This window comes from Hippopotamus amphibius, chromosome 8 (assembly GCF_030028045.1).
Source record: "Hippopotamus amphibius kiboko isolate mHipAmp2 chromosome 8, mHipAmp2.hap2, whole genome shotgun sequence".
Classification (NCBI taxonomy): Eukaryota; Metazoa; Chordata; class Mammalia; order Artiodactyla; family Hippopotamidae; genus Hippopotamus; species Hippopotamus amphibius.
In genome coordinates, this window is record NC_080193.1 from 45,013,623 (window position 1) to 45,039,939 (window position 26,317).

Below are 26,317 nucleotides of genomic sequence, written 5' to 3' on the forward strand. Positions count from 1 at the left end.
TGGCTATATTTGCTGACATTCATAATAGTCAAAATGTCAGTTCAGCCTAACTGAAACTGAGAACAGCTTCATTTATTCACAGGTCTTCAAAAATCCGAGTCCAACAACTTTAGGTGCCTGTAAGATTCACACCACCACCAGTAGCATCCAGGAAGATAAAGAGTTAAAAAGAGAGTTCATTAAGGCCTAGCACTTCCAGTTATCTACTAATCCTATGGGTCAATATCTGAGTTGCCAGATACTGTGCCTATGTTTTCTCTGGCATTTCCTTGGGGTGAGGCTGGGTTTCTTTTACTTTTCAGGTAGATGTGGCTCAAAGGATGTCAACAAGAGAAAACTGAAAAGCTGACTTGGAAATCAATTCCAGGCCACTGGAGTCAAGATTTAAAACGGAAAAAAAAAAAACTTCTACATCGACAGGACAACATTGTTAACCTATCTTTGGCGTGCCTATATAAAATAGTTCAAAACTATTAAAGAAAGGGAAAATTAGATTATTACAAGGTAGAAAGAAAAACTGAAATTAGCAACAGAAACTCATGACTTTTTGAAAAAGGGTAATTGTTCTGCAGACTCAAGTAGCTTCTTATCTGGTGTCATCCTGTCTACAGTTAGTCATTACATGGAACAGTCTTGCATGCCCAGATTTTTATCTCTAATACTGGTCTCCTCTAAAAGGTGCCAGTACTCCTTGAAAATGAGATGGTTACAATTCAGGGACAGGATACCTCAAGATGTGCCTAAAATGTCTTATTGTCAAAAAACAAAGATGCTTTCAGGAAAAAAAAACTCAACCAGCTGAAGAAAATGCATCTAATGGCCAACTGTGACAACATGAGTGCCTATGTGAAAATAATAATTACGGTTCATTAGAAGCAACTGAGGCTGAATGCAATCCTAAGTATAAAATGATTAAAACCAGATACATCACTATAGAACGTGTTAGAGAAAACACATCTTCCAACATGACTTCAGTGTCACAACTGTGGGCACGGAGGAGGGGAGGTTAAGGGGAAAAAAAAAGCTTAGACTTTGTATAATCCCTTCCTCTCACTAAATAACTCAAACAGTTACTGCACTAACAATAAGAGATATTTTTTTGTTTACTTAAGATGTTAGGATTTCTTTTTTAAGACAAAATGTCTAGATTTCTGAGTTAAAGACTCAAGTGTACCGAAACACAGGCAGCAGAGAAGACTGTAGGAACAGGCTTCCTAAAACTTACACTGCTGGGGAGAAATTACTCCCGGAAAAGAACCCTGGCTTCACACCCTCAGCAATGCGCTGAGTTTGGTTACTTGTACTTGCTGAGCAAGCACTTACAAGCCAGTCTCCAGAAGTCAGAAGCCAAGAGTATATTAAAGGAGCTTCTTAAAGCACCTGTGGGAGCTTCACTCAGATCAGACAAGGACATCTTCTTGGGGAAGTGAGGCTGGACATTTTACCATCTAGCAGAGACCAGATGGGCAGTCCTCTGAGTGCACAAAAATAAATTCTTTATCTCCATTAAAGAGGTATGTGTCCTCTGACTGTGTCTACTAGCCTCTTCTGTCAGGTACCATGCTGGTATCACATCACCACGTGGAGCATCAGCAGGAGCACCCTCCCCTCTGACTCCTAACCCATTAGCAAGATATAACACAATACAGACCCCCACAATGGGCCGTATAAATAAGAGACACCAAGGGTAACAAGTACTTAAATAACAGTGCCTCATGTGCTCTTAAATGACCCACCTTACCTATGCTGGACCACAACTAAATCTTTCCATCTAGAGTTTGTCCCCTGCCAAGCTCCTCCAGTGTATCCTGAACCCTGACCACAAAGCAGAGGAGGACTCAGCCTACTTGCCCTCAGCCTTATAGAGCATTCACATGCCACTGCCTAAAACAGCTCCTGGTCCTGGATCCTGCTAGCCTGCCCTGCCTTGCAGTTACCTAGGACCAGTGCTCAGAGGGGAAAAAGAAAAAAAGGCAGACTTTAAATATCCATCTTCCCATTTTTCCCTCTACACTGTACAGAAATATTACATATTTCTGGAAAATGCATATTTCTTGTCACTAAACACTACAATTCACATAAGAGTTATTTCCAAAGAAAGAAGACACAACAATGACATTAAAATGAGAATCCAAGACAAAAAATCTATGAATAACGTAAAGATCATCCATGCTGGTGACCGCTTTGCTATTTCCAATATTAATGACAGATTAAACACCTAACTCTGCTCTCTCCTGAAATGCAACTAAAATGAGAGTTAAGGGGAAAACAAGGCATAAAACCACAAAGACAAAAAGAACCGCAGCAGACAAAAGCAGATGAGATGCTAAGATCATTGTGAAAGTTTCAAAAGCAAATGGTCAAGTAATAACAAGTACAAAATTCAGCTTTCTCTGATTTTCACGTGCTACTAAGAAGCCACAACACAGCAAGCCAACTCTAGCCACAGAACACTGTGAAGATTCAGAAACTGGAAGTATGAGATAATTCTGAAGCCCGGGAAGAATATCAGAAGTTACTCAAAGTCTTTGGGACTTCCCTGGTGGCACAGTGGTTAAGAATCTGCCTGTCAACGCAGGGGACGTGGGTTCAATCCCTGGTCCTAGAAGATCCCACATGCCACGGAGCAACGAAGCCTATGCGCCACAACTACTGAGCCTACACTCTAGAGGCCGAGAGCCACAACAATTGAGCCCAAGCGCCACAACTACTGAAGCCCGCACACCTAGAGCCCATGTTCCACAACAAGAGAAGCCACTGCAGTGAGAAACCAGCACACCACAACGAACAATAGCCCCCGCTTGCCACAACTAAAGAAAGTCCACTCGCAGCAACGAAGACCCAATGCAGCCAATAAATTAAGTAATTAATTAAAAAAAAAAAAAAGAAAGTCTTTAAGAAGAGTAGGCCCTCTACACATCCAGGCAACTACCCTCCCCAAACCTGAGGATTTCCTCTCTGGAAAAGCTGAAACACAGAGGTTCTAGTCTTGGGGACACCAATGATCGCTCAGAGTGGAAGTGAGATGCCACACGTAGAGGTGTAACAGAGTAAGTAAATGTCTTAAACGCCCTGTCCTCTTCCATTACTTAACTCCCAGACTCTCCAGCTCTGAACAAAGGGCACAACCCAAGGCTCATTGATGCTGACAATTTTTTTTTTCTGTAAAAAAAGCCGGTCTCTGCCTAAAACCATACAGGGAAGCTTGCCAAGTGAGCTTTAAACAAACACACAAACTTTCAAGCAGTTTTTTAAATATCTTAAATAGAAACAGATAGCACGCATGTTCAGACATTTGAGGAAGCGTAGAGATGGGAGACTGAAAAAAATAAAATTAAGAAAACTCAAAAACCTCACAGGAATCAGAAACAACTGTAGGGAGCAAAGGAAAACTTTTAAGAAAATTACTTTTATCAGAGAAATGATACACAATATTGTATCCAAAAAACAAAACCAAAATGTTCTAAAATAGGAACATTAAGAGCTTTCAGTTAAAAATTATTATCCAAAATTTAAAATATAAGAACTGAAAAGACCATGATGGAGGAAATCTCTGAAAGGAAAAAGAGAAAACAAAAAAAAGGCCAAGAGATGAAAAAAATTATAGGATAAGCCCAGGATATAAAACATCCTGCTTATAAGAGAGTTTCCTAATAAACTAGCAAAAAAGTAGAAAAAAATTCTATACAAACATTTTCCAGAACAGGACAATGCATTTTCAGACACAAAAGCTTCAATGAGTGTCCAGCAAGATGAATTTTAAAATACCCTCAGTGAGGTTGATAACGAAATTTCGGAACTCTATGGACAAAGAATAGAACGTAAAAACTTCCCAGAGCAAAAAAGAGGACACATAAAGGATAAACAAAGCATTAGAGCATCTTTATCAACAATGCTGGAAGCTGGAAGGCATGGATCAATACCTTCAAAATGCTGAGAGAATATTATTTTCAAGCCAGAATTCCATACCCAGTCAAATTATTAATGAAGTAGATAAAGACATTTACACACATGCTGAAAAACTTAAGATTTACCTTCCATGTACCCTACCCTGCTTCCAGAGCCTAGTGAAGACTGTATTCCACCAAACTGAAAGCATAAACCAAGAGGGACTAGGGGAGCCAATAAGGGACCAAGAGAAAGAAATCGCCCAGGATGCAGGTGAAGGAAAGTCCCATGAAGACAGCTGTTCCCCAGGCCTAGAAAAGAAACCAGTCCAGACTGGAGGACAGAGTGTCGGGGGGTGGGGGTGGGGGGACAGAAATTGATGTTATCTAAGAGATTCTGGTGGACTCAAGAAGTGTTTACAGGAGGCAAAATTCTTGTATGGCAGGAAGTCAAGATTACATCTAAATCAATAGCAATGTTATCATGTCTTGAATATAAATATAAAAAAGGCAGCTAAAAAAAGGTGAAAACATTGTCTCTAGTTAATGGAAAGGGAGTGAGTTTTTGACTGTGAGGTTTAAAGTGCTATCAGGCTTTTCAACCTATGTATATGTATTACTTTGATAAATGTGAACATGTACACAATAATGTGAATTTTCCTCAAATATAAAAAAAAAAAAAACCTAGATGAACAGCATTTACTTGAACCTTCCTTCTAATAGTTCTTTGTTTTTAAAATGGGGGGAGAAACAATATATTTTTAGCAATCAAAAATCATAAGGTATGATTTTGATAATATGCTTTTTAAAAATTCATAAAGCCTAATGCTTCAGAGTACAGGCTTTGAAGTCAAAAGAACTGCATTTAAATCCTGGCTCAATCACTTATGAATTACCTTGGGCAAGTTACTTAACTTTTCTAAGCCTTCGTTTCTTCATCCATACAATGAGAATACTAACACCTACTTGATAGGACGTTTGGAAAACTGGGTGAAATGACTTGTATTTGCATAGTGCCTGATAGTTACTAAAACTAAGAAATGTTCCCACAGCAATCATTACTGCTATTTTTGTTACTATTTCCTTATAATCCACCTGACTAAAATTGGCCTAAAACATTCTAGAAGACAGAACCACATCAGGCTGGTTCTCAAATGGCTTAGAAGACTTAGTAAGATGCACATGACAGTCAAAATTTGAACACAGACCTAGAAGAAAAAAAAAAATCAAACCGAAAAAACTTCCCAGAGTACATAACTAAACCAGTCTCTGAAGGAACAGGAGTAGCTTTTTGACGTACCTTTCTGAACTCCACTCTCCATAACTTATTTCAGCTTTTCATTATTATTTATCTCCTGGAGCAGGATCTAATGCATAAACTAAAACTCACTGAAATCTGTCCTGCTATTGGTTTCTACGGGATAAAATGCCAGCAAACTAGTTGCCAAATAGCCATATTACCTACATGCCAACAAAACCTACAGAAAGTTTTAAAAATCCAAACCATATTCAACAATTCAAGTTTTGGGGTTTGGGGGGGTGGGTTTGTTTTGTTTTGTTTTGTTTTGGCCGTGCCGGGCGGCTTGTGGGATCTTAGTTCCCTGACCAGGGATCCAGCCCAGGGCTCTTGGCAGTGAGAGCTCAGAGTCCTAACAACTGGACCACCAGGGAATTCCCCAATTTATTTTAAATATGAGCTCAAATCACTTTAAAAATCACTGAATCCAAAAGGGACCAATTTAAGAGGTGGAAAGAATATTGCCTTTGGAATCTGACAGTTCTGAACTGAAAGCCCACTTTACCTGGCTCCTCTAGTTAGCACTCTCTACCTTTCCAAGAAATAATAAGACTACCTCAAGAGTGATATGTGGAGACTTCCCTGGCAGTCCAGTGGTTAGGACTCCGAGCTCTCACTGCCAAGAGCCCGTGTTAGATTCCTGGTTGGGGAACTAAGATCCCACAAGCAGTGCAGCCAAAAACAAACAAAAAAATGGTATCTGTTCTTTCTGTACCATTGACCAACACATTTCACAAATTCACTCCCTGAGATTATCAGGAAACATACTTACAGAATGTGTTAGCATTTTAGCTATATAAGTTAATTCCTTATCAAAGGGAGGAAAAGAAAACTGTTCCTCAAGGACTCCAAAATGACACAGAGCACACGAAGGATTGGGTGATCCATCACCATTTAGAGGTCAGTTCGCATGTGGTGTTGGCCATTTCAGGTGGCAATCAATTCTTAACAACAAGCTCAATATGAGCACTCATCAAAGGACAGATTAAAACAAAGAGGCAAGAAAGTTCAACTCTGTCCTCATGATTAAATTCAGAAGCAAATACACAACCAATAAAACATGACTGGTTCAACTAGCCCACTTTCTGTACCATCTTTAATAGTTCATTTTACTCAGCAGTTTTGGGTAGTTACTGACACTAATAAACTATTTCTTTAGTTTCTTTAAACATCCAGCAAGAAAGAAAAAGACAGAGGAAAGGAGAAAGAACCCAAATATTAACGTAGGATGGCAAGACAGGAAGTATAGCAAATCTTCTAGAGGGAGTCAAGAAAAACCTCTCTACTCAATGCTCTGTGGTGACCTAAATGGGAAGGAAATCCAAAAAAGAGGGAATATATGTATACGTAGAGGTGATTCACTTTGCCGTACAGTAGAAACTAACAAAACATTGTAAAGCAACTATACTCCAATAAAAACTAATTTAAAAAAAAGAAAAACCTCTATCTTCCCAAGGAGTAACATGACTACCTCAAGAGTGGTAATCTGTTCTTTCTATACCTCTGACCTACACATTTCACAAATTCAGTCCCTGAGATTACCAGTAATTTTTACTACAGAATGTGCTAATACCATTATAAATATGCTGGCAAAGAACCCTTGTCAGGTTCTGAGTTCTTTTCTGCAGCCTCCTTCAGTAAGCATTTACTGACCACCTATATTGTGCCAGACACTCTTATCTGCCAGGGTAAACCTGCAACATATGTGTGACTCCTGCCTTCGGAGATGGGGGGAGTTAAGTAAAGAAATCACTACCAGGCTGAGTAAACACCAAGCACAAGGGAGGCCCAGACAAGCATCTGCCCAGCTCTCTTCCCAATACTCACCTCCTATCAATAACCATCAACCCAACCCAGCCCAGTTCAGCTTTAAGAACTTCCTGGACCCAGGGGACACTCTCCTGAGCACAAGAGAACGAATCGCAGCAGCAGATGCACACATACACAGATACTTTGGTCATTAATTTGTCAGACAAACATCAAGGGTCGTAAATAAGCAGGTAGTTAACAGTCCCAGCTTGGGCCCTAATTCCCCTCGTGACTTTTAGACAAGTCACTTCCTGCATTGGCACTGATTTCCTCAAAGATCATCAGGACCCAGGAACTTCCCTTCTTTTAGACATCAGGAGCCGCTCCCTCTGGCAGTGGCTCCACTCTGTCCTAGTCAGAGAAGATATTTTAAAAAACCCAAAGCTTCTCGGGAGTCAACAGCGTTTGGAATTAACCAGGTCCCCCTAGATTTTTGACAGTGCGACCGTCCCACCTCTTTCCCCCACTCTCCCTGAAAACCTGGAACTTTACTATTCGGTCATTTCCGAAGCCTCTTCTGCGTTGAAAACAAACAAAAAGCACTACCCGGAGGCGAAATGAAAACCCCTGACCTCTGGGGTTCCCAATGTAATTAGATGAGACAGTCAATCGAGAAGAAAAGATATATAATACAACATGGAGCACTTAAAACTAATGACACCGCAAAACCAAGAGTAGGTGAAATGCAGCTGAGGCGGACCCCACCCGCGAGCGCCCAGCTTCAATGCCGTTCCGGACTCCTTAAGGAGGATGCGACCTCCGGGCGAGAGGAGAACCAACAAGAGGCCAAACCCCCGCAACTAGAGGGACCGCAGGGGCAGAGACCCGCGCCCAGAGGGCAGAAAGGCGGGGTGCCGGCAGGGAGCAGGAAGGGGGGCGGCAGCAGCAGCGCTCTGGCGGGGCGGGTGGCTCCCGGGGAGACTCTAAAGCGACCGGGGGAGAGGGGAGGGGAGGGGAGGGGAGGGGGGGGGAAGGGAAGGAGCCGGTGGCGGGGTCCGCTCGGAGGGGGCGCGGGCGTGCGGCTCTAGGGAAGGCTCCAGAAGAACCCGGGGGGGGGGGGGCGGGAGTCCGCTCTGGAGGGGGCGCAAGCGGGCGGCTGTAGGGGAGGCTCGGGAGGGACCCGAGGAAGGGAGGGGAGGGGAAAGAGAAGAAGCGGGGAGGGAGGAGGAAAGGACTCGGGTGGGACTGAGGGGCGCTGACGGGCCTCTCCTGGGGAGGCTCCGGAGGGACCGACGCCCCAGGTGGGGAGCGGAGGGCGCGAGGCTGGCGTCTCCTTGGAGGGGTGCGGGATGGGTGGGCCCAGCCCGAGGGGGTCGGGGTCGCCCGGATCGGACAGGAACATTCACCTGCAAAGCCTCCGGCCGCAGCCGCTCACCTAAGCAGGGCGGGAGCGCAAGGACACTGTCCGGCTTTTCGCCTCCGACTGCCTGACGCCAGCGTCCCGGTCGCGGTCGCCGTCTGACGTCACGCCTCTCCGGCGCGCATGTGCAGGGTACGCACGGCAGGCCGGGAGGCGCGGTGGGACCCGGGCAAGCCTGGCCGGGGGTGGGGGTGGGGGCGCGCCGGGTGAGCTTAAGTTTCACCTGGAAAGGAACTGTAGGCCCCCTGATCTTGTGGTACCACCCTCCGATAATAGAAGCCGGGCAGGGCTCTTTAGAGAAATGACGGACTCTAGAACTGGGGCGGGGAAGGTACAGCTGACTGGAGCACTGTGTAGTGCCAGAAGTAAGGAATGCTCGAAAATAACGCGTGTAGGCGTGTCAGGGGACATAGGAGTCAACCTGAAAGAGCTTCCAGTGCCCAAACCTGGCACAGCTATAAGTTAGAATATAAAATAAGTATATTAGAGTCCATTCTGCTGTAGATAAATAATTAGATTATTGGGGAGAGGAGCTAAATCTTCCTTATAGAAGAATTCTAATTAATCATACTCCATCCAGAGGGTGTATTAATCCGTACCCACCCACCCCTGAGCGTGGGCTGTGCATAGTCACTTCCGCCCAGACTACAGTGTTGGAAAGGGGAAAAATAACTTCACGGTGGAGAAACTTGACAGGCACTAGTCAACCCCGTGATCAAGGTTAACATCAACAGCAATGTCTTGCTGATAGTATTTACCCTTGATGTGACATAATGACAAGGTCATTCTTCCTGCAGTCTTACTCCCCAGAAAAGCATAGCCCCAGTCTATGAGAAAAACATCAGACAAATCCCAGTTGAGGGGTACTCCACAAAATACCTCACCAGTATTCTTCAAAACTATCAAGGTCATGAAAAACAAATGAGAAACTCGCATGCAATGTAGTGTCCTGGATGGGATCCTGTAACGGGGGAAAAAAAAAAAAGACGTAAGTGGGACTTCCCTGGTGATCCAGTGGCTAAGACTCCAAACTCCCAATGCAGAGGGCCTAGGTTTGATCCCTGGTCAGGGAACTAGATCCTGCATGCAACAACTAAAGATCCTGCACGCCACAATGAAGATCTCACAGGCCACAACTAGGACCTGATGCAGCCAAATAAATAAATATATGTATATATTTTTTAAAGTTAGTGAAAAAATTTGTAAATCCAAATAAATTCTTGATTTTAGTTAATAGTAATTATTAGCCATTTTTAGTTTTGATAATTGTACCATGGTTATATAAGATGTTAACATCAGGGGAAATTAAGTGAAGGGTATAGTCCCTCAGTATCCTCGGGGGATCCTGACCTCTCTTAGAAGAGCTACAAGTCTAATTCTGACTACCTTCAGTGTTAGGTATCTTTCAGGGCTTGGGATTTGGAGTGTCCAAAAATACACTAACATATTATCTTTGAGTGATGAGACTGTGGATGACATTTCTTCTTCCTACTTTTCTGTACTTTCCAAATTTTCTTTAATGAATCACTCAAACAACTTAAAAATCACTTTAACAACTTAACAAGAAAAAGTAATACTTCAATCCAGTTTGGTGTAGGTAGATGTTCTGGGAACTGGAGCAGTTGCTCCAGCTAGTAAGTTTTATGGTTTAGTGTCAATAAAATTGGCTTTCTGTCCAAGCTTGCTAACCAGAAAAGTACAGTAGGGAGAAGGCTAACCTTGGGTAAGTCACACATCTCCCAGTACCGAACATGTGGCTAATACTGAAAGGTGTGCTTCAGGGAGCTATTGGGACTCTGCTTCCATCAGTTGCCTAACTCCTTGGCTCCATAGACTGTATGGTCCTCAACTCAGGCAAACCAAATTACAGCCTGATTAGCCCCCTTCCCAATTACTAGTACTGTTTTCTTTACCGAAAAAAAGAAAGTTCTTGTTGGTTAAAAAAGATCTAAATAGGACATGAGGGACTTCCCTGGTGGCACAGTGGTAAACAATCTGCCTGTCAATGCAGGGGACACAGATTCCATCCCTAGCCGGGGGAGATCCCACATGCCATGGAGCAACTAAGCCCGTGTGCCATAACTACTGAGCCCACATGCCATAACTACTGAGCCCACATGCCACAACTATTGAAGCCCACGTGCCTAGAGCCCATGCTCCACAACAAGAGAAGACACTGCAATGAGAAGCCCGCGCGCACCACAACAAAGAGTAGCCCCCACTCGTCGTAACTAGAGAAAAGTCTGCACACAGCAACAAAGATGCCACACAGCCAATAAATAAATAAATCTATAAAAAAATAAAAATAAAGTAAATAAATAGGACACGAAGTAAAATGTCATCTCCCTACCACATGCCACATAATCTGGAATGAGAATCTTTAAGCAACAGGCGGTAGTAGACATTCTTTTATTTCCAGCTTCCTTTACCTTTTCTAAATGAATCACAATTGCTCATGTTCTCTTTATTGGATTACTTTTTTTTTTCCCCTGCAGCACCAATCTATCTATAGATCTCTCGATCTATAGCAGAGGTGCCACTTAGGGTAGAGCAGTAGGACTTCACCAGCCCCACAATTTTCATCAGCACCCCAAATCTATGCCAACAGACATACAGTTCTAGTTAGAACAGTGTGGGTCAAACTAAAGCAAAGTCCAGCTCAGGAATAGGAAGTTCTTCCACAGAGCTTGAAACACCTTTGCTCCTCCTATGAGGAAATGCTGGAACTGCCTCTATTGGGTAAGAAATAGTGAGTTTTCGTGCACTTATATCTGACTTTATTTTGCCTTCGACATCTACTGAGAAGCCTCGGCTTGCTTCAGTTGAGTCCATTTCCTTGGAGGAGAGCAGCTGGGTTTTTGCCCACTATAAATATGAAACTGCCCGTGCACACAAGAATGGGGAAGAGAGACAGGGTCTAGCTGTGGCACAGGCAGCCTTGCAGTTACTGTTCCTGTTTACAGGCCTATTTCTCACCAGCCTTCCCCTCTGCCCCTATCACACTTGCCCTGGGTTGCAGCTTTTTCTGCCTATTTGAACCATTCACTTGAAAGTGAGTCTCTTCCCTCCCCCACCCCACCAGGGCCTCTACTACTGTTTCAGTTTTCTGTGCTGCCTATTGTTTTTTAAATATCTATCATCTATTTCATAAAAGTCTAAGGAGAAAATAGAAGACAAAAGCATGTTCTTGATCTGCCATCTTGAATCAGAAGCCTCCAACCCCAATTGCTTTCTCTCATGCTCAACTGTCTCGAAATGTTTGGTTAATTTACAGTGCCTTTAACTTGTTTTCCAGGACTTTTAAAAATACCTTTTCTTTTACTTTAATAGGGCCTTGAAAGGGAAGAGGCATAGATCTCTGTGTTCACCCCAATGTATAGAACCAAAACAGAGTTTTGCTCTCTCAAAAACTTTGCCTCCAGCTAGATGGTGATCAGAAAACAGTGCTATTTTCCTATTAAACCCTCTACATATAGTTGACAAGAAAAATGCTGACTCCAATGTAAAAACAGGAAAAGGATGTATGAATAAATCATTCACATAAGAAAAAATGCAAATGCAACAAATATTTTTAAATGTATCTTGCCTGCAATCTAAGTGCAAATTAAAACAAATGAAATATAGCTCTTCAATGACTAAATTTTAAAAGATTTTTAGTGAAATACTCAATAGAAGGATTTGATGAGACTGTCACTGTTATACATTTGATTGTGCAACTGTAAATTGGTACAATCCTAGAATAAAATTTGATAACATCAAGAGGTTTAAAATACTTCGTACTTGGGAATTCCTTGGTGGTCCAGTGGTTATGACTCTGTGCTTTCACTGCTGAGGGCCCAGGTTCAATCCCTGGTCGGGGAACTAAGATCCCAATAAGTTGTGTGGCGCCACCAAAAAAAAAGAAAACCTTCACACTCATTAAACCAGTAATTCTTTGAGGCAACTCCCCTAATAACCAGAAACTTCAGCCAAAAAACTCCAGCCAAAAATTGTTTACAAGGCTGTACATCAGGTATGTAAGAAATGGAAATTAAAACAATCCTGAACTACTATATATATAAGATAGATAAGAAACAAGGATTTGGGGGGGAATGAATTGGGAGATTGGGATTGCCATATATACATTACTAATAAGAAAAAAAATATCAAATTGTACACTTAAATATATGCAGTTTATTGTATGTCAATTGTATCTCAATAAAAATTCTTAAAAAAAAAGGAAACAAGGATTTACTGTATAACATAGGAAATAATATTCAGTACCTCGTAATAACGTATAATGGAAAATAAACTGAAAAAATATATATAAATGAATCACTTCGTTGTACTAACACAATATTGTAAATCAACTATTCTTAAACTAAAAAAAAAAAATACTGAGATACAATTTCATACCTACCTGTTTGGCAAAATCTAAGAGTTCATGGTAAATGTGACAAATATGTGAAGCTACCAGAGCTCACATCTTACTGGGGATAGTGTAGCTTGTTACAAACACTTTAAAAAGAACAATTTAGCACTATCTAGAAAGTTTTAAGGTGCAGGTATCCTATGACCAAACAATTCTGCTTCCAGGTAAGTGCCTTAGAGTAGTATTTTCAGACTCTTTGAATCTCACCTACAACAATAAATTTACTTCATAACTCAGTACATATGTATAAAAAATTTATATAAAAAGAACTTTTTACAACACAACACTTAGCCTTACTCTTGTGCCACACGCTCTACGTTATTTCCCAGTCTACTTCATTCAAAATGCAGACAGTGAGTCACTAGATCGATTTCATGACCTGAGCCTGGAGTGGGGCTGCTGTTTACGAAAGGGCTGCTCTGATTATCTATTGCTGTATACCAAGCTACCACGAAGCTTCAACAGCTTGTCATTCTTACGTCTCAGAGGTACTCTGGGTTGCTCTTTCCCTTTGTGTGAACTAGTAAGATCAAAGTGAAATCAGCTTGTTGGCACTGCAGTTGTGCGTCAGTGACAGGAGTGACTTCTTTGCTGAATAGGAGAGTCATAGTTTTTGAATATTAGAAGAATATTTACTAAATATTTTTGTGCTATTCACAATGTGACACCTACAGACACCACCACTTTTACATTTTAATCTGCATTATTATCTCCATCATATTCATACATCTATAAAATTAACAAAACAATAAATCAAGCCCTGATTACTCTTATCCCATGAGTTGCATTCCTGCCCTGGAGGATTTCAGGCTCCGGAGGGGACACCAAGGGAGGCAGGGAGGCAGGGAGCCCACACTGAGTTTCCACCTGGCAGGTCTCGAAGCCGCCAAAGAGCCTCAGGGCACAGGCAACAAGACAGTAATTAGGAAATGGTGAATTTTGAGTATTTATTTCTTTTGTCTTTACATCAAGTTCCTATAATTCAATTTTTAATAAAGTCTGCCTGCCAAATTCCTGAAAATGTGTCCCTTGGATTCCAGGAGCCAGTGCAAGCATTGAAAGTGCCCTGTACACCACTGAGCTTGATTAGCTGTTGTTCTCCTGAGGATAGAAGAATGGTCTCCTCCCAATTTTTGGATAGTATTAATAAAACTGCTATGAACATTTCTGTACAATTCTTTGCATGAAGGTATGCTTTCATTTCTCTTTGGCAGACACCTTCAATTTGCTGGAGGACAGGATAGGTGTATTTTTTTTTTTTTTTTTTTGAAAAATGACCAGACCTTTTTCCATTTTATACTCTCATCAAAATGTGAGATTTTTATTTATTTTTAACTTAATTTTAGAAACTGTAATATGTTCACGTAATTCAAAAGAAAAACAAACTTTGAAAATGATCCTTCTCACCTGTATTGTGGGTTTGCTCAGGGTCCACTCAGTCCCTAGCCTCACCACAGGTAAGCACTCTGCTACTTTCTTGGATTTTTACAATTATTTGTGTTTGTATGCAAATAAATACAAATATATATTTTCATTTTCCCTTTTTACATAATCTTCTTTAGCACAATTGAATCAGCTGGCTAAGTCTGCCTTAACAAATACCACAGACAAGACAGTCTAGACAACAGAAATCGATCTTCTTGTAGTTCTGAAGGCTGGAAGTCCAAGATGAAGGTGCCAACAAAATGGTTTCTCCTGTGACCTCTCTTCTTGGCTTGCAGATGGTCACCTACTCACTGTGTCCTTACGTGGTTGTCCATAGATCTATCTTGTCTGTATCCTAATCTCCTCTTCTTATAAAGACAGCAGTCAGATTGGATTAGGGTCCACCCTACTGACCTCACTTTAACTTAATTACCTCTTTAAATGTCCTATCTGCAGATGTGGCATATATATACAATGGAATATTACTCAGCTATAAAAAGGGATGAGATGGAGCTATATGTAATGAGGTGGATAGAACTACAATCTGTCATACAGAGTGAAGTAAGTCAGAAAGAGAAGGACAAATATTGTATGCTAACTCACATATACGGAATCTAAGAATGGTACTGATGAACTCAGTGACAAGAACAAGGACGCAGATACAGAGAATGGACTGGAGAACTCGAGGTATGGGAGGGGGCGGGGGGTGAAGGGGAAACTGAGAAGAAGCGAGAGAGGAGCACAGACATATATATACTACCAACTGTAAAATAGTCAGTGGGAAGTTGTATAACAAAGGGAGTCCAACTCGCGGATAGAAGATGCCTTAGAGGACTGGGGCAGGGAGGGTGGGGGGGACTCGAGGGGGGGGAGTCAAGGAAGGGAGGGAATACGGGGATATGTGTATAAAAACAGATGATTGAACCTGGTGTACCCCCAAAAAAATAAAAAATAAAAAATAAAAAAAAATAAAAAAAATAAATGTCCTATCTGCAAATACAGTTGCATTCTGAGGCACTGGGGTGTAGGGCTTCCAGAGGTGAATTGAGAGTAGGGGACACATTTCCGCCCATAACAACAGCTCTGCTCTTTACTTTGTACAGCCTACCTTGAAGATATTTCTATTTCAGTATATAGAAAGATTGCTCATTTCTTTCTTGAGTTACGGAGGAAATTATTCAGTCAGTCCTCTAGTGACAAACACTAGGATTGTTTCAGATATTTTGCTACCCTTAGCAATGCTGCAGTGAATAAGCTTGAACCTATTTCATTTTACACTTCAGAGAGTTTCTCTGTAGATAAACTCCCAGAAGTGGAATTCTTGATGAAAAGTTTTCTGTATATTTGTTTTGATAGACATCATCAAATGGGCCCCTCTGCATTCCAGCAATGTGTCTGCTTCCCCACAGCCTCACCAATAGAGAGTTAATTTTTTTTTTTGATGCTTGCCAAATAGGTGAAAAGATGCTATCTTAAAGAGTTTTTTTAAATTAATTAATTTATTTATTGGCTGTATTGGGTGTTTGTTGCTGCGCACGGGCTTTCTCTAGCTGCGGCGAGCAGGGGCTACTCTTCGTTGTGGTGCATGGGTTCCTCATTGCCGTGGCTTTTTTTGTTGTGGAGCACAGACTCCAGGCGCGTGGGCTTAAGTAGTTGCGGCACATGGGCTCATTAGTTGTGGCACACCAGCTTAGGTGCTCCATGGCACGTGGAATCTTCCTGGACCAGGGATGGAACCTGTGTCCCCTGCATTGGCAGGCGGATTCTTAACCACTGCGCCACCCAGGAAGTCCTCTCAAAGAGTTTTAACTTGCATTTTTCTTTTTATGAGTGAAGCTGAATCTTTTTTTTTTCCCCCTCTGATTAAGAGCCATTTATTTCCTTTTTCTGTGAATTCTCCTCATTTTTCTACTGAGTTTTAGGACTTTCTCTTATTGACTTCTGGAAGCTCTTTGAATATTAAGGAGATTAGCCCTTTGTCTATGATATGTGTTGGGCCTATTTCTTCATTGTTAGTCATTTGTCTTTTGACTATGCTCATGGTGTTTTTTTGTCAAACCAAAGTTTTTCATAGCTATGGTATCTGGTTTGAGAGGCAGTTTAAAAGGCTTTCTTTACTCCAAGGTTTAAAAATAATTTTTCATGTTTTCTTCTTGTCCTTTTATGATTCCATTGTTGTACATTTATACCTTTTTCATTTGGATTTTATTCTGGTATGGTATAAGGTATAGATTCAATTTTATAATTTTCAAATGGCTATGTTTCTGTTTCAATACCATTTATTAAACAGTCCATCTTTCTTCTCAGTGACTTGAGATGCTACCTTTATCAGATACCATCTTCCTAAAATAATTTGGGTGTATTTCTGAATTTTCTGTTACATTTCATTGGTCTGTCTACTTATGCATCTGTGACACACTATTGATTGAGGCTTTTAAATATGTTTTCTAATCTGATAGGCCTAGTAGCCCCTTTACTATTACTGTGTGTTTTCCTGGCAGATTTTTTTTTTTTCTGGCCACGCTGCTTGGCTCACAGGATCTTAGTTTTCCCAGCCAGGGATTGATTCCAGGCCCTTGGCAGTAAAAGCACAGAGTCCTAACCACTGGACAACCAGGGAATTCCTCCGATATTCTTGCTTTTTATTTTTCTTGTTGATTTTTTCCTCATGTGTAAATAAGAATGAGTTTATCTAGTTAAAAATAATTACTGGTGTTTGATAGGAATTGTATTACATTTATAAATTTAGAAGAATTACCCAAGAATTTGATGTTTCTCCATGTGTTTAAGTGTTCTTTTGTGCCATTTGGTGGTTATTTTAAATTTTATTCATATAGATCTTGCACAACTTAGGAAAGTTTATTGCTAGGTATTGTTATATTTATATATTGTTTATTTATTTTTCCTATAGGTAACTTTGTATAAAATGGATCTTTTGTTCCACTTTATCATCTAATTAGTTGCTGTTTACGATAGGTATCTTTTTTTCTCATTTCAATTATCACTTGTTGGATTATCTTATTGTTTGTGTAGTTTTTTAGATGATTCCACTTGCTTCTGATCTGATGATTAAGTGAGAAATAAAATTCTGTTGTGTGAAGACACTGAGATTTCGGGTTTGTTACTGCAGCATTTCCTAGCTATCCTGAAAGATACAAGTGACAAAAAAAAGTAAAGATGGATGCTCAATACACAAATAAATCAGGGTTAAATTCTGTGGGGGCAGTGGTACGGAAGCAGAAGTTCACGAAGAAAAAACAACAATGGCATTGCATAGCTGCAGAACTTATTCATGTATTTTTTTAAGTTAAATAATTAATTAATTTTATTGGCTGTGTTGGGTCTTTTTTCTTGTGCGCTGGCTTTCTTTAGTTGCGGTGAGTGGGGGCTACTCTTCGTTGTGGTGTGCGGGCTCCTCATTGCTGTGGCTTCTCTTGTTGTGGAGAACGGGCTATAGGCGTGTGGGCTTCAGTAATTGCAGCACATGGGCTCGATAGTTGTGGCTCACGGGCTCTAAAGCACAGGCTCAATAGTTGTGGCACGCGAGCTTAGTTGCTCCGTAGCATGTGGGATCTTCCTAGAGCAGAGATGGAACCCATGTCCCCTGCATTGGCAGGCGGATTCGTAACCACTGCACCACCTAGGAAGCCCCTATTCATGCATTTTTAAAATGGAAAATAATGGGAATCAAATCACCATGGTGTCTGTTGCAATGGATATGTTTTAAAGAGTACATTAAAAACCATCATCATTTATACTCGGCGCTGGGACTGCCCCACAAAATTTTACAGGGTGCCAAAAATCAAATCGTTTGCAACTATTTTAACCTGCACTGAAATCTTAGAGATGCCAAGTAAAGTCTTTAGGAACCGTAGCAGGTGTTCTGGACTCTTCCTCCTGACTACAGGCCACAGGATTCCTTCACCTTTCTCCAAGGTACACCCACTGGCTCTCAGCTCAGGCAGGGAACGTGTGAGTCCTAGTAACGTCGCAGTGAGAGCAGCTCTGGGAAAGCGCAAAGCCAAAACTCCCCCCTTCAAGAGCAAGTGCTCCGAAGCCAGACGTTGGGGTTTCCATCCCCGGTCGGCTTCCTAGTAGCTGTGTGCTCAGCCTCTTCGCGCCTTAATTTCTTCATTTGTAAAGAGACTTACTATGAGTGGTAAGTGACACCGCACAGCACCGAGAACAGCTAATGCAATGAGCGCCCGCGCGCGCGCAGGCAGCCAGCGTGGCGGCTCCGCGAGCCCGGGAGTTCCCGGCGCCGAGCCCCAGGCCGCCCTGCCCCGCGACCACCCCGGCCGGCGGCGCGGGGCCTCGCAGTCGGGAGAGGAGCGCCACCGCCGCTGCGCCAGCATTTGCACAAGGGTCCCGGTAGCGCGGGGCTGCTTCAAAACACCAAATCGAATACATTTTTTCTTACAAAGTTAATAAAATGCTATCATTGTGTTCCACTGTGTTCCTTCCATACTGCATGAATAAGAGCGCAAAGATAGCGTGAGGAAAAATATTCCACGTGAGCGCTTATTCGAAAAGGTCCGCAGATGTCCCCCGGGCGCCGTGCACCCCTAGGGCCCTCGTCCCTGCTCGCTCCAAACGCTGTGACCCTGGGGACCCAGCCCCAGAACCGCCGCTCCCCCCGGGCTTCCCATACGGGCGCCTCTCCGACGCCGGCGGGAGCGCGCACGCCGCCCCGAGCCCGGAAGGCGCCGTCGGGTCACGTGCCGGCGAGCCCCCGCCGCGGCGGGCTCCAGGCGGAAGTGAGGTCCGTGTTTGGCGGCTGCGCAGCATCGGCGGGGAGCGCGGGCTGAGGAGAGGCGGGCCGGCCCAAGCAGGGCAAGCGGGAACGAGGGCCGGGGAGGCGGCGGCGGCGGCGACCGGGGCCTCGCGGCTCAGCCCCGCATCGGAGCAGGCCTCCGCGGCGCGCGCGCCCCTCGCCGAGCCCGACCGCCGAGCCCGCCAGGGGCCGGCGAGCGCTGGTCACCGAGGCCCAGGCCGCCGCCGCCGCGGCGCGGTGAGTGCGGGCGGGGCGGGCGACGGGCTCGGCGGCGGCGTGCGCGGCCGGAAGTGCGGCGCTTTGTGTGGCCGACCTGGGCGGCGCCAAGGTCGGGCCCACGGCGGTGCTTTGTCCCGCGGGGCCGTGCGGGCCGGTGCGGCCCGAGGGAGGTGGAGCTGGGCGGCCGGGAGCGCGGGCAGGTGCGGCGTGGGCGGCGGGGACGCTGCCCGGGGGCCGGTGAGAGGGGCATTCGTTACAGAAGAATGTTCTCTGGGTCTTTTTAAGGTCCAGGTGATCAGATCAGGAAAATGCGCAAAAAATGGGGAAGCAGTGGGGTGGTGTTTCTGTAACTTAGGTTTAAGTTTCTTATGATTTTCGTAATTTCCAATGTGTAAACTGTTCACTTTGTCTACTCACAAAGTAAACATTATTCCGTTTGCCCGGCAGCAGCTTAGCTTGGACGGTTTTCAATGTTTTCTTCAGAAAGGACGTATAATGGCCCAGTCTGGGTTAACTTTGAGAGAGAGAGAGAGGGATGCGCCGTTAGAGCTTACCCGCAAACAGGGTCTTCCTCTTTTATAGTGTGTATAAGCGTGCATCTAGTGGATTGTATGAGTTAATGCTTCATTGATGTCATACGTAGTAGTATTTTGGAGTGTTTTGCCAAGCAAGACGATTTTTTAAATGGAAAGGTTTGTTTGCTTTCCCATCCTTAAATTCTCGAGTCATCCTTGTGTAATTTCAGATTATTTTCTAAAATAGTATGTGACATACTATTTTGCTTTGACAGCCAAGAATTGAACAATTAAAGGCTGATTTTTCTACTGTTGAACGCACTGTGGTGCACATTGTGAAGTTTGTTTCTTTTAAGCTTTATAAAGCAGGCTTGCTTTAGTGCGAATGTTCGTATAATTACTTTTGTTTAGTCGTGTTTGTGACTAGATGGAAGGTAAGGTGGCATAGAGGTCCCTGCAGGCTTTAAGAGTTGGATACAGCAGGCTTCCTCTAGCTTCTGTGCAGCAGTCACTAGACATGCCAAGCAGGTAGTGTCCCCTCTTCCTGCCTCCTGCTCTTCGGAATAGTGGAAGGATTGGGCCGTGCTCGTAAGGCAAGTGCCCGCAACCCAGGAGGAAGGAGCAAGCACCTTCTGCTGCTCTTGCTATTACTGCCTCTGCCCTCTTATCAGGCCTTGATCTATTTGTTAGGATTTTTAGTTAGTATTCTGCTCTACAACTGCCTTTCAACTCATTTCCGTTTTATGATTAGACAGAATTGTGATGTCAAAATTATTTGAATTTTCAAACATCGGGAAAATGAGTAGTGTAATGCCACAGAGGTATTGTTAGAGTTAAAAAAAAAAAACCTTAAGTGCATTTAAAGAATATTATTTTAGGTTTTTATAGATTCTGTAGTTTAAAGGCAAATTTTTGTCTACCAAACTTGTCTTACGTAAACAGCTTCTTTTCCTGGATCTGTTGAGAGCAATTTTAAAACAACGGTGCACCAGCATAATAGACTTATGGTTAGTTTTCTTGTGTCTGTTCCACTTTATGTCTATATCTTTGAAGCCTCTCCAGTTCTGTGCAGAAACGTGAATTTCTCCAGCTAGATTGCAAGCCTTGATAATGAAGGTAGGGTTTGGGGAAGTTCAGAATTGTATCTTATTATATGCTCTTCTTGATGTTTTCAGATGTTACTGAGAATTTCCAATTTTGATTGTATTAAAGGGATGTTATCTTGTATATTGCTGTCTGAGAGAGAATTTAAGCCCCTTGACATTGGTTTTCTTGATATGAAATACTGATACAAGGCCTTTAAAGTTTTAGAATTACTGTTTGTGTGGGAACTTTGTTTAGATCATGGTATATTTTGAGACTAGAGAAAGTAGTACAGTGATGGGTCTTAAATATACTTTCCCTCTGATTGTTATTGGATTTTCAAATTTAGAAATTTTTGCTCTTAAATTCTTTTTTAAAGGTAAATCTGAGTCTTAATCTGTTTTGTTGCAGGTGTCAAACCACCCATAGGAATTCTGACGTTTGAGTCATTACAAATGAGAAACTTAAAAAAAAAAATTGATCCAGCCTTGGAATTGGATCCTTGGCCCACACCAAATCAGACTGGGAAATTGGTGGGTTTTGGGTGGCCAGTGGCACTAGAATCCCAGGCAGAGTGGTGATGGTGTGTGTTTTTCCTTGATTTTTCATTAAAAAAGTATGAAAATAAAACGTACAGCCAGATACCCAACATCTCAATCCCGTTTATGTAGAAATATCTTAATTACAGACATCGTGTCATTTTTACCCTTATATAGTTTAATGTGTACATCTAAAAATCGATGCATCTTTACATAACCAAAATACTATTATCTTGTAACAAAATTAACGATTGTTTAATGCATTTGATACCTAGCCCATATTCATTTGTATCCCCAAATCCTTAAAATACCTTTTTACAGTTTTTTCCGTCTTAAAGTCAGGATCCAAGCAAATGCCTCCTATTGCCTTTATGAAATCTGTCTTAATCTAGAATGGTCCTTCTCCCCACCCTCCCCCTTTTCCCAGACCATTGACTTATTGAAAAAGCTAGAGCCCTCATCCCCTAGAATGCCCTGCTTTTGGCTTTGTCTGATTGCTTCATGGTGTTGGGCATGTTCCTCTACCTCTTTCCTTTTTCTGTAACCTGGGAGGTAGATGGCTGCATTTTATTCAGATTTTAGTATTTTAGTCGCAGTACACCTCAGGTGGTGCGGAGTAATTTCATAATATGAGGATATGCATAATAAAGTAGTTTGACTCTTAGTGCTGTTAAGATTGGTCAGGGAGTTCAGTGTTCATGTCCACTAATCAACAGACATATGTTTCAACAGTTCTGAATTAGATTTTAAATAAATGTCTCAACTTCATAATTATTGCTATGAAGAGTTCTGTATTTTCCATTGGACAGTTCTTTTATTAAAGAACATTTCAGAAGATATTTATGAGCCATCTTTGGACCAAGCACTAGTGAGATGCAGGGGGACAGGGCTGAATAAGGTATTTTCCCTGCCCTTGAGGCTCACAATCTTGGGGGAATCTCATCATTTGAACAGGTAACTTAAGAAGCTGTATGACATCTGTTCACAGACCTTGTGCAAGCATTTTCATTAATTCTGTTATTTTTTTAACCTATAATTTTTAATTATGACTTCTAAATCACTTTAGGAAATAGTTAATTATTAGCCTCTTGGGAAGTATAAGTGCTTTCAGGAAGTGTAACTTCTGGGTAGTTTGGAACTTATGGTATATAGAATTCAAATGTGATTCTATACATTTTTTTAGTGGCAAATGTAGAGTAGGATTGTATTGCTGGTTTCGACTGTAAGTCATGAAAGGAGATCCTTGTATCAGTGCTTCACTTGAGTTGTCTACAGTTCTTGGATGTTTTGAATAATGCTTGTTATAAACATTTGTGTACAAGTTTTTGTGTGGATGTATGTTTTCACTTCTCTTGAGTAAGTACCTAGGAGGGGAATTGCCAGGTCAAATGGTAACTCTTGTGTTTAACTGCTGCGCTGTTCATTGGCTTCATTGCCTATCAGATGACATGTGCTGCTCAGCTCCACATTTACGGGTCTCCACATGATGGTTCCAACCTAACCTGTGTCTCCTTAATTATCTTTGCTGATTCCCTGCATGTAGCCTAAGCTCCAAACAAGCCCAGTTTCAGTGTCCCTAAAGTGCATCTTGCATTTTCTCATTTCTGTGGCTTTTCAAGGTCCTACCTGTTTAGTTTTTTGGAAATACCACTTCTGTAATCCAAGTTATTCCTGATCGTTCCGCTCTTCCTCCTTGAATTTTTGCTTTCCGCATTCAACCTTCAGAACACTTTATTCCTTTATGGCCCTTAACACTCTTTGCCCTGAATCACCATTATTCATGTCTTCTGTCTTACAGGCCTGTGTTGTCCAGTACAGTAGCCTACGTGTGACTGTTCAATCCAAATTAAATATAAACTGACATGTAGTTCCTTGGTGGTGCTTGCCAAATTTCAAGTCTTCAGTAGCCATTAGTGAGTATTGTATGTGGACAGAGCAGACATACATTTCCATCTTCACAGAAAGTTCTGTTGGACAACACTTTTCTAGATTGTAAACTCAGAACAGGGACTGTGACTTGCCTTTTTTTCCCCCTCTGTGGCCTTTGCGTAGTGCTTTACTTGTCTTGAATTCAATTAAGAAAATGAAATTAGATCCTGGTACAGAATAGAGAAATAGAGTTTGGGGAAGTATTCACTTCTCTAGAGATGATAGTCGAACCAGAGCAGTAGATGAAATATGTGAAGACCTCCGCATCCTTATGTTGTAGATCCACCAAGAATGGGTTTGAAGCACAGGATAATAGGGATTGGCAGTTACCAATTTGTTTATTCTTAAAGTGTGGTGTAAAATACAGTTGATTCTCATGCCTACTTCCTATGCTTTCCTAGCCTTGTTTCTTTTCAGGCGGTTCTGTAGATCTGCATCGTCCAGTGTGGTAGCCTCTAGTCACATGTGACTAAGTTTAGATTGAAGTTAAACTAAAAAATCGGATCCTATACTAGCCACGTTTTTCAGGTGCTCAGTGTTTACTTGTAGCTAATGGACGCTGTATTGGACAGCACAGATAGAGAATATCTTCATCCTTGTAGAAAGTACTGTTGGACGGCACTGATCTAGACTTCTCTCTTAGCTGTGGTTGTGGATATCATGCCGTCAAAAGGCATCTCTGCCTTTTGGTTTGAGAGTTAAAGAAATAAGACAATTATTTAGGTAATGAACGTCCCGATCACTGATATCCCCAATTTATTTCTACTTTAGTGTTTTGAGGTTCATGTGTTTTTTAGAAAGTTAAGCAGATAGTTGCACCTTTTTTGGTGTGTCATACATTCTTATTGGTGCTGGAAGTTCTGCAGATAGGACTAAGTTCCAGTTCCCTATCTACATTCTAGCTGAGGATGTGGTGGGAAAGGCAGACATTAAAGCAAATACATGTACAATCTGTGTTTTTCTTTGGCCATGCCACACGACTTGCGGGATCTCAGTTCCCCAAATAGGGATTGAACCTAGGCCATGGCAGTGAAAGTCTGGAATCCTAACCACTGTGGCACCAGTGAACTGCCTATTTTTCTTTTTAGATAGACTTTTTTTTAAAGAGCAGTTTTAGGTTCACAGCAAAACTGACCAGAAAGTGGAGTTCCCATATACTTGTTGCCTCCCCCCCCATTGCTGTTTTTATTTTTAAATTTAAGATCCCCTTAGTCCTTATTACCACATAAGTCAGTGATTCTCCTTCCTGGAGAAGGAATACTGAATAGTCTTAATTAAGCTCACAGTGTAAGAATACATTGGGTGATAAAATTCAGGGGAAAGGATAAAACCATGGTTGTAGCTGTGCAAGTTCTTGAACTTTTCAGGAAAAAAAGGTTGCGAATTGTAGAACATTGACTGGGTTAATAGAGTTGCTGGGCTGTAGCTAATTTGTCTTTTTTAGGAAATATACATATATTTAACCTAAGTTATTTCAGAAATAGAGAAAAGTGCAAAATGAATACTAAATCACCCCATCTAGAGGCATTCACTGTTCATATTTTAATTTCCTCCCAGACATTTTTTCTGTTTGTGCTGCAGGTGCACGTGGCCGCCCATATGTGTAGGTGAAAATTTGGGATCCTACTGCTTTACAGTATTGTACCTTTTTTCCCCCCAATTAACATGATATCCGTCTGTATTTGTAAACACTTTAAAAAGCAGCTGCATGATATTTCATGCTCTGGATAGATCTGGTTAAGACTGTTCTCTGTTATAAGGCCATTTAGATTATTTATAGATATTTTTTGACTGTTTTAAGCAGGGACACAGAACACTTTTTTCCCTTAGCTTCTGATGGACTGAAGAGAGTTATAAAGGAAAGCCTACAGTGTCCTGGTGGGCACCCATTAGGACTTTGGCGTTCCTTTTCTGTTTTTTTGGTTAGCAGTAGCATGAAATGCCTTGTTTTATAATATACTAGAAAGGACTCTTGGTACGGATGATGGAGAAAAACCTGAGAACAAAAGTGCTTGGCTAAATCACTTTTTTTCTCTTTTTAGTTCTTGAAATCATGAATCCTGTTTATAGCCCGGGTTCTTCTGGGGTTCCCTATGCAAATGCCAAAGGAATTGGTTATCCAGGTAAGCAAGTACAATTTTGTTTCCATTATTGAACTTTGAACACATGGTGAATTTCTGTGTCCCTAAGAGTGCTTTGGATGGACAAACCCAGCTCAAATGGCTTATTAGATAAGGAAGAAAATGTATTGGCTCATGGAATTGAAAAATCCGGAGCTGGTCTGGCTTTGGTCAAAGCCTGATCTGCTGGCTCCAAGGGTGGGGACTAGCATCTAGTTTCTCTACTTCCTGCGCTCAGCTTCACTTCCTCAGTGTCATCTCAGCGTGGGTCACAGGTCACACTTCTCCCCATGTGGTCCTGTGTGCTCAGCCCTCCCTTGGCTGTGAGTCTCTTTATCTGACACTACAGGAAAGCCCCTGGGCCAGGGAGGAAAATCAGCTGATGAGTTTAGGCCTGAGCGGCGTTCCCCACCTTACTGAAGTCTGCTAGTCTAATGTGGGCTGGGATGGAGGGGTGAAGTAAAATTTGGGGGAATAGGAGCTGGTGGTCAAAAATAGAAAATTGTTCTAATTGAAAGGAGTAGTTATTTGTAATATTACATTGTGGATTTAGATAATATGGTAAAACAGATACTCTTAAAACCCTGTTGCTAAAACCCCCTGGAAAGTTGAATAAAACATTGCAAAAACATTTAACCTGAATTTGCAAGAAAGGAAGAGATTTCTGCAGCTAAATATGAAAGCAACATAAAAACCAGAGCATTTGGCCACTGAACTGATGTGCTTGTCCTAGGGTCATTTGTTAGTTTTGGGTTTTAGTAGCCCATTTGGGGATAGAAGTGAGGCCTTGGGCCTTTGTGAGGCTGGGAGTTGAAGTGGGACCCCTCATCAGTCTGATTCCTCCAGAGGGTGATACTCCCATTGGAGAGGTAGATTAAGACAGTGTGTGCACTGGCTCCAGGGGGAGGTTTGTTTCTGCTTGGGCTCTGGGAAGGGAGAAATCTTTTCT

General features: G+C 42.1%; 2 protein-coding genes across 8 annotated transcripts in view; one reads left to right on the forward strand and one right to left on the reverse strand.

Moving 5' to 3' along the window:
• PLEKHB2 (pleckstrin homology domain containing B2) overlaps positions 1-8,450 on the reverse strand; it is a 53,100-nt gene extending 44,650 nt beyond the window's left edge. The window contains exon 1 of one of the 3 annotated variants that reach the window (XM_057746353.1): positions 8,340-8,450. The gene's annotated coding sequence lies outside the window, so the exon portion shown is untranslated. The remainder of the gene's footprint in view (positions 1-8,339) is intronic. The other 2 variants (XM_057746354.1, XM_057746355.1) reach the window with 2 other exon arrangements.
• A 10,483-nt stretch (positions 8,451-18,933) lies between these two features.
• Positions 18,934-26,317, forward strand: part of FAM168B (family with sequence similarity 168 member B) — a 36,246-nt gene continuing 28,862 nt past the window's right edge. Inside the window, exons 1-2 of one of the 5 annotated variants that reach the window (XM_057744544.1) lie at positions 18,934-18,951; positions 25,291-25,371. In XM_057744544.1, coding sequence (XP_057600527.1) covers positions 25,302-25,371 — 70 coding nt within the window. In that variant the 5' untranslated portion in view covers positions 18,934-18,951; positions 25,291-25,301. The other 4 variants (XM_057744540.1, XM_057744541.1, XM_057744542.1 and 1 more) reach the window with 4 other exon arrangements.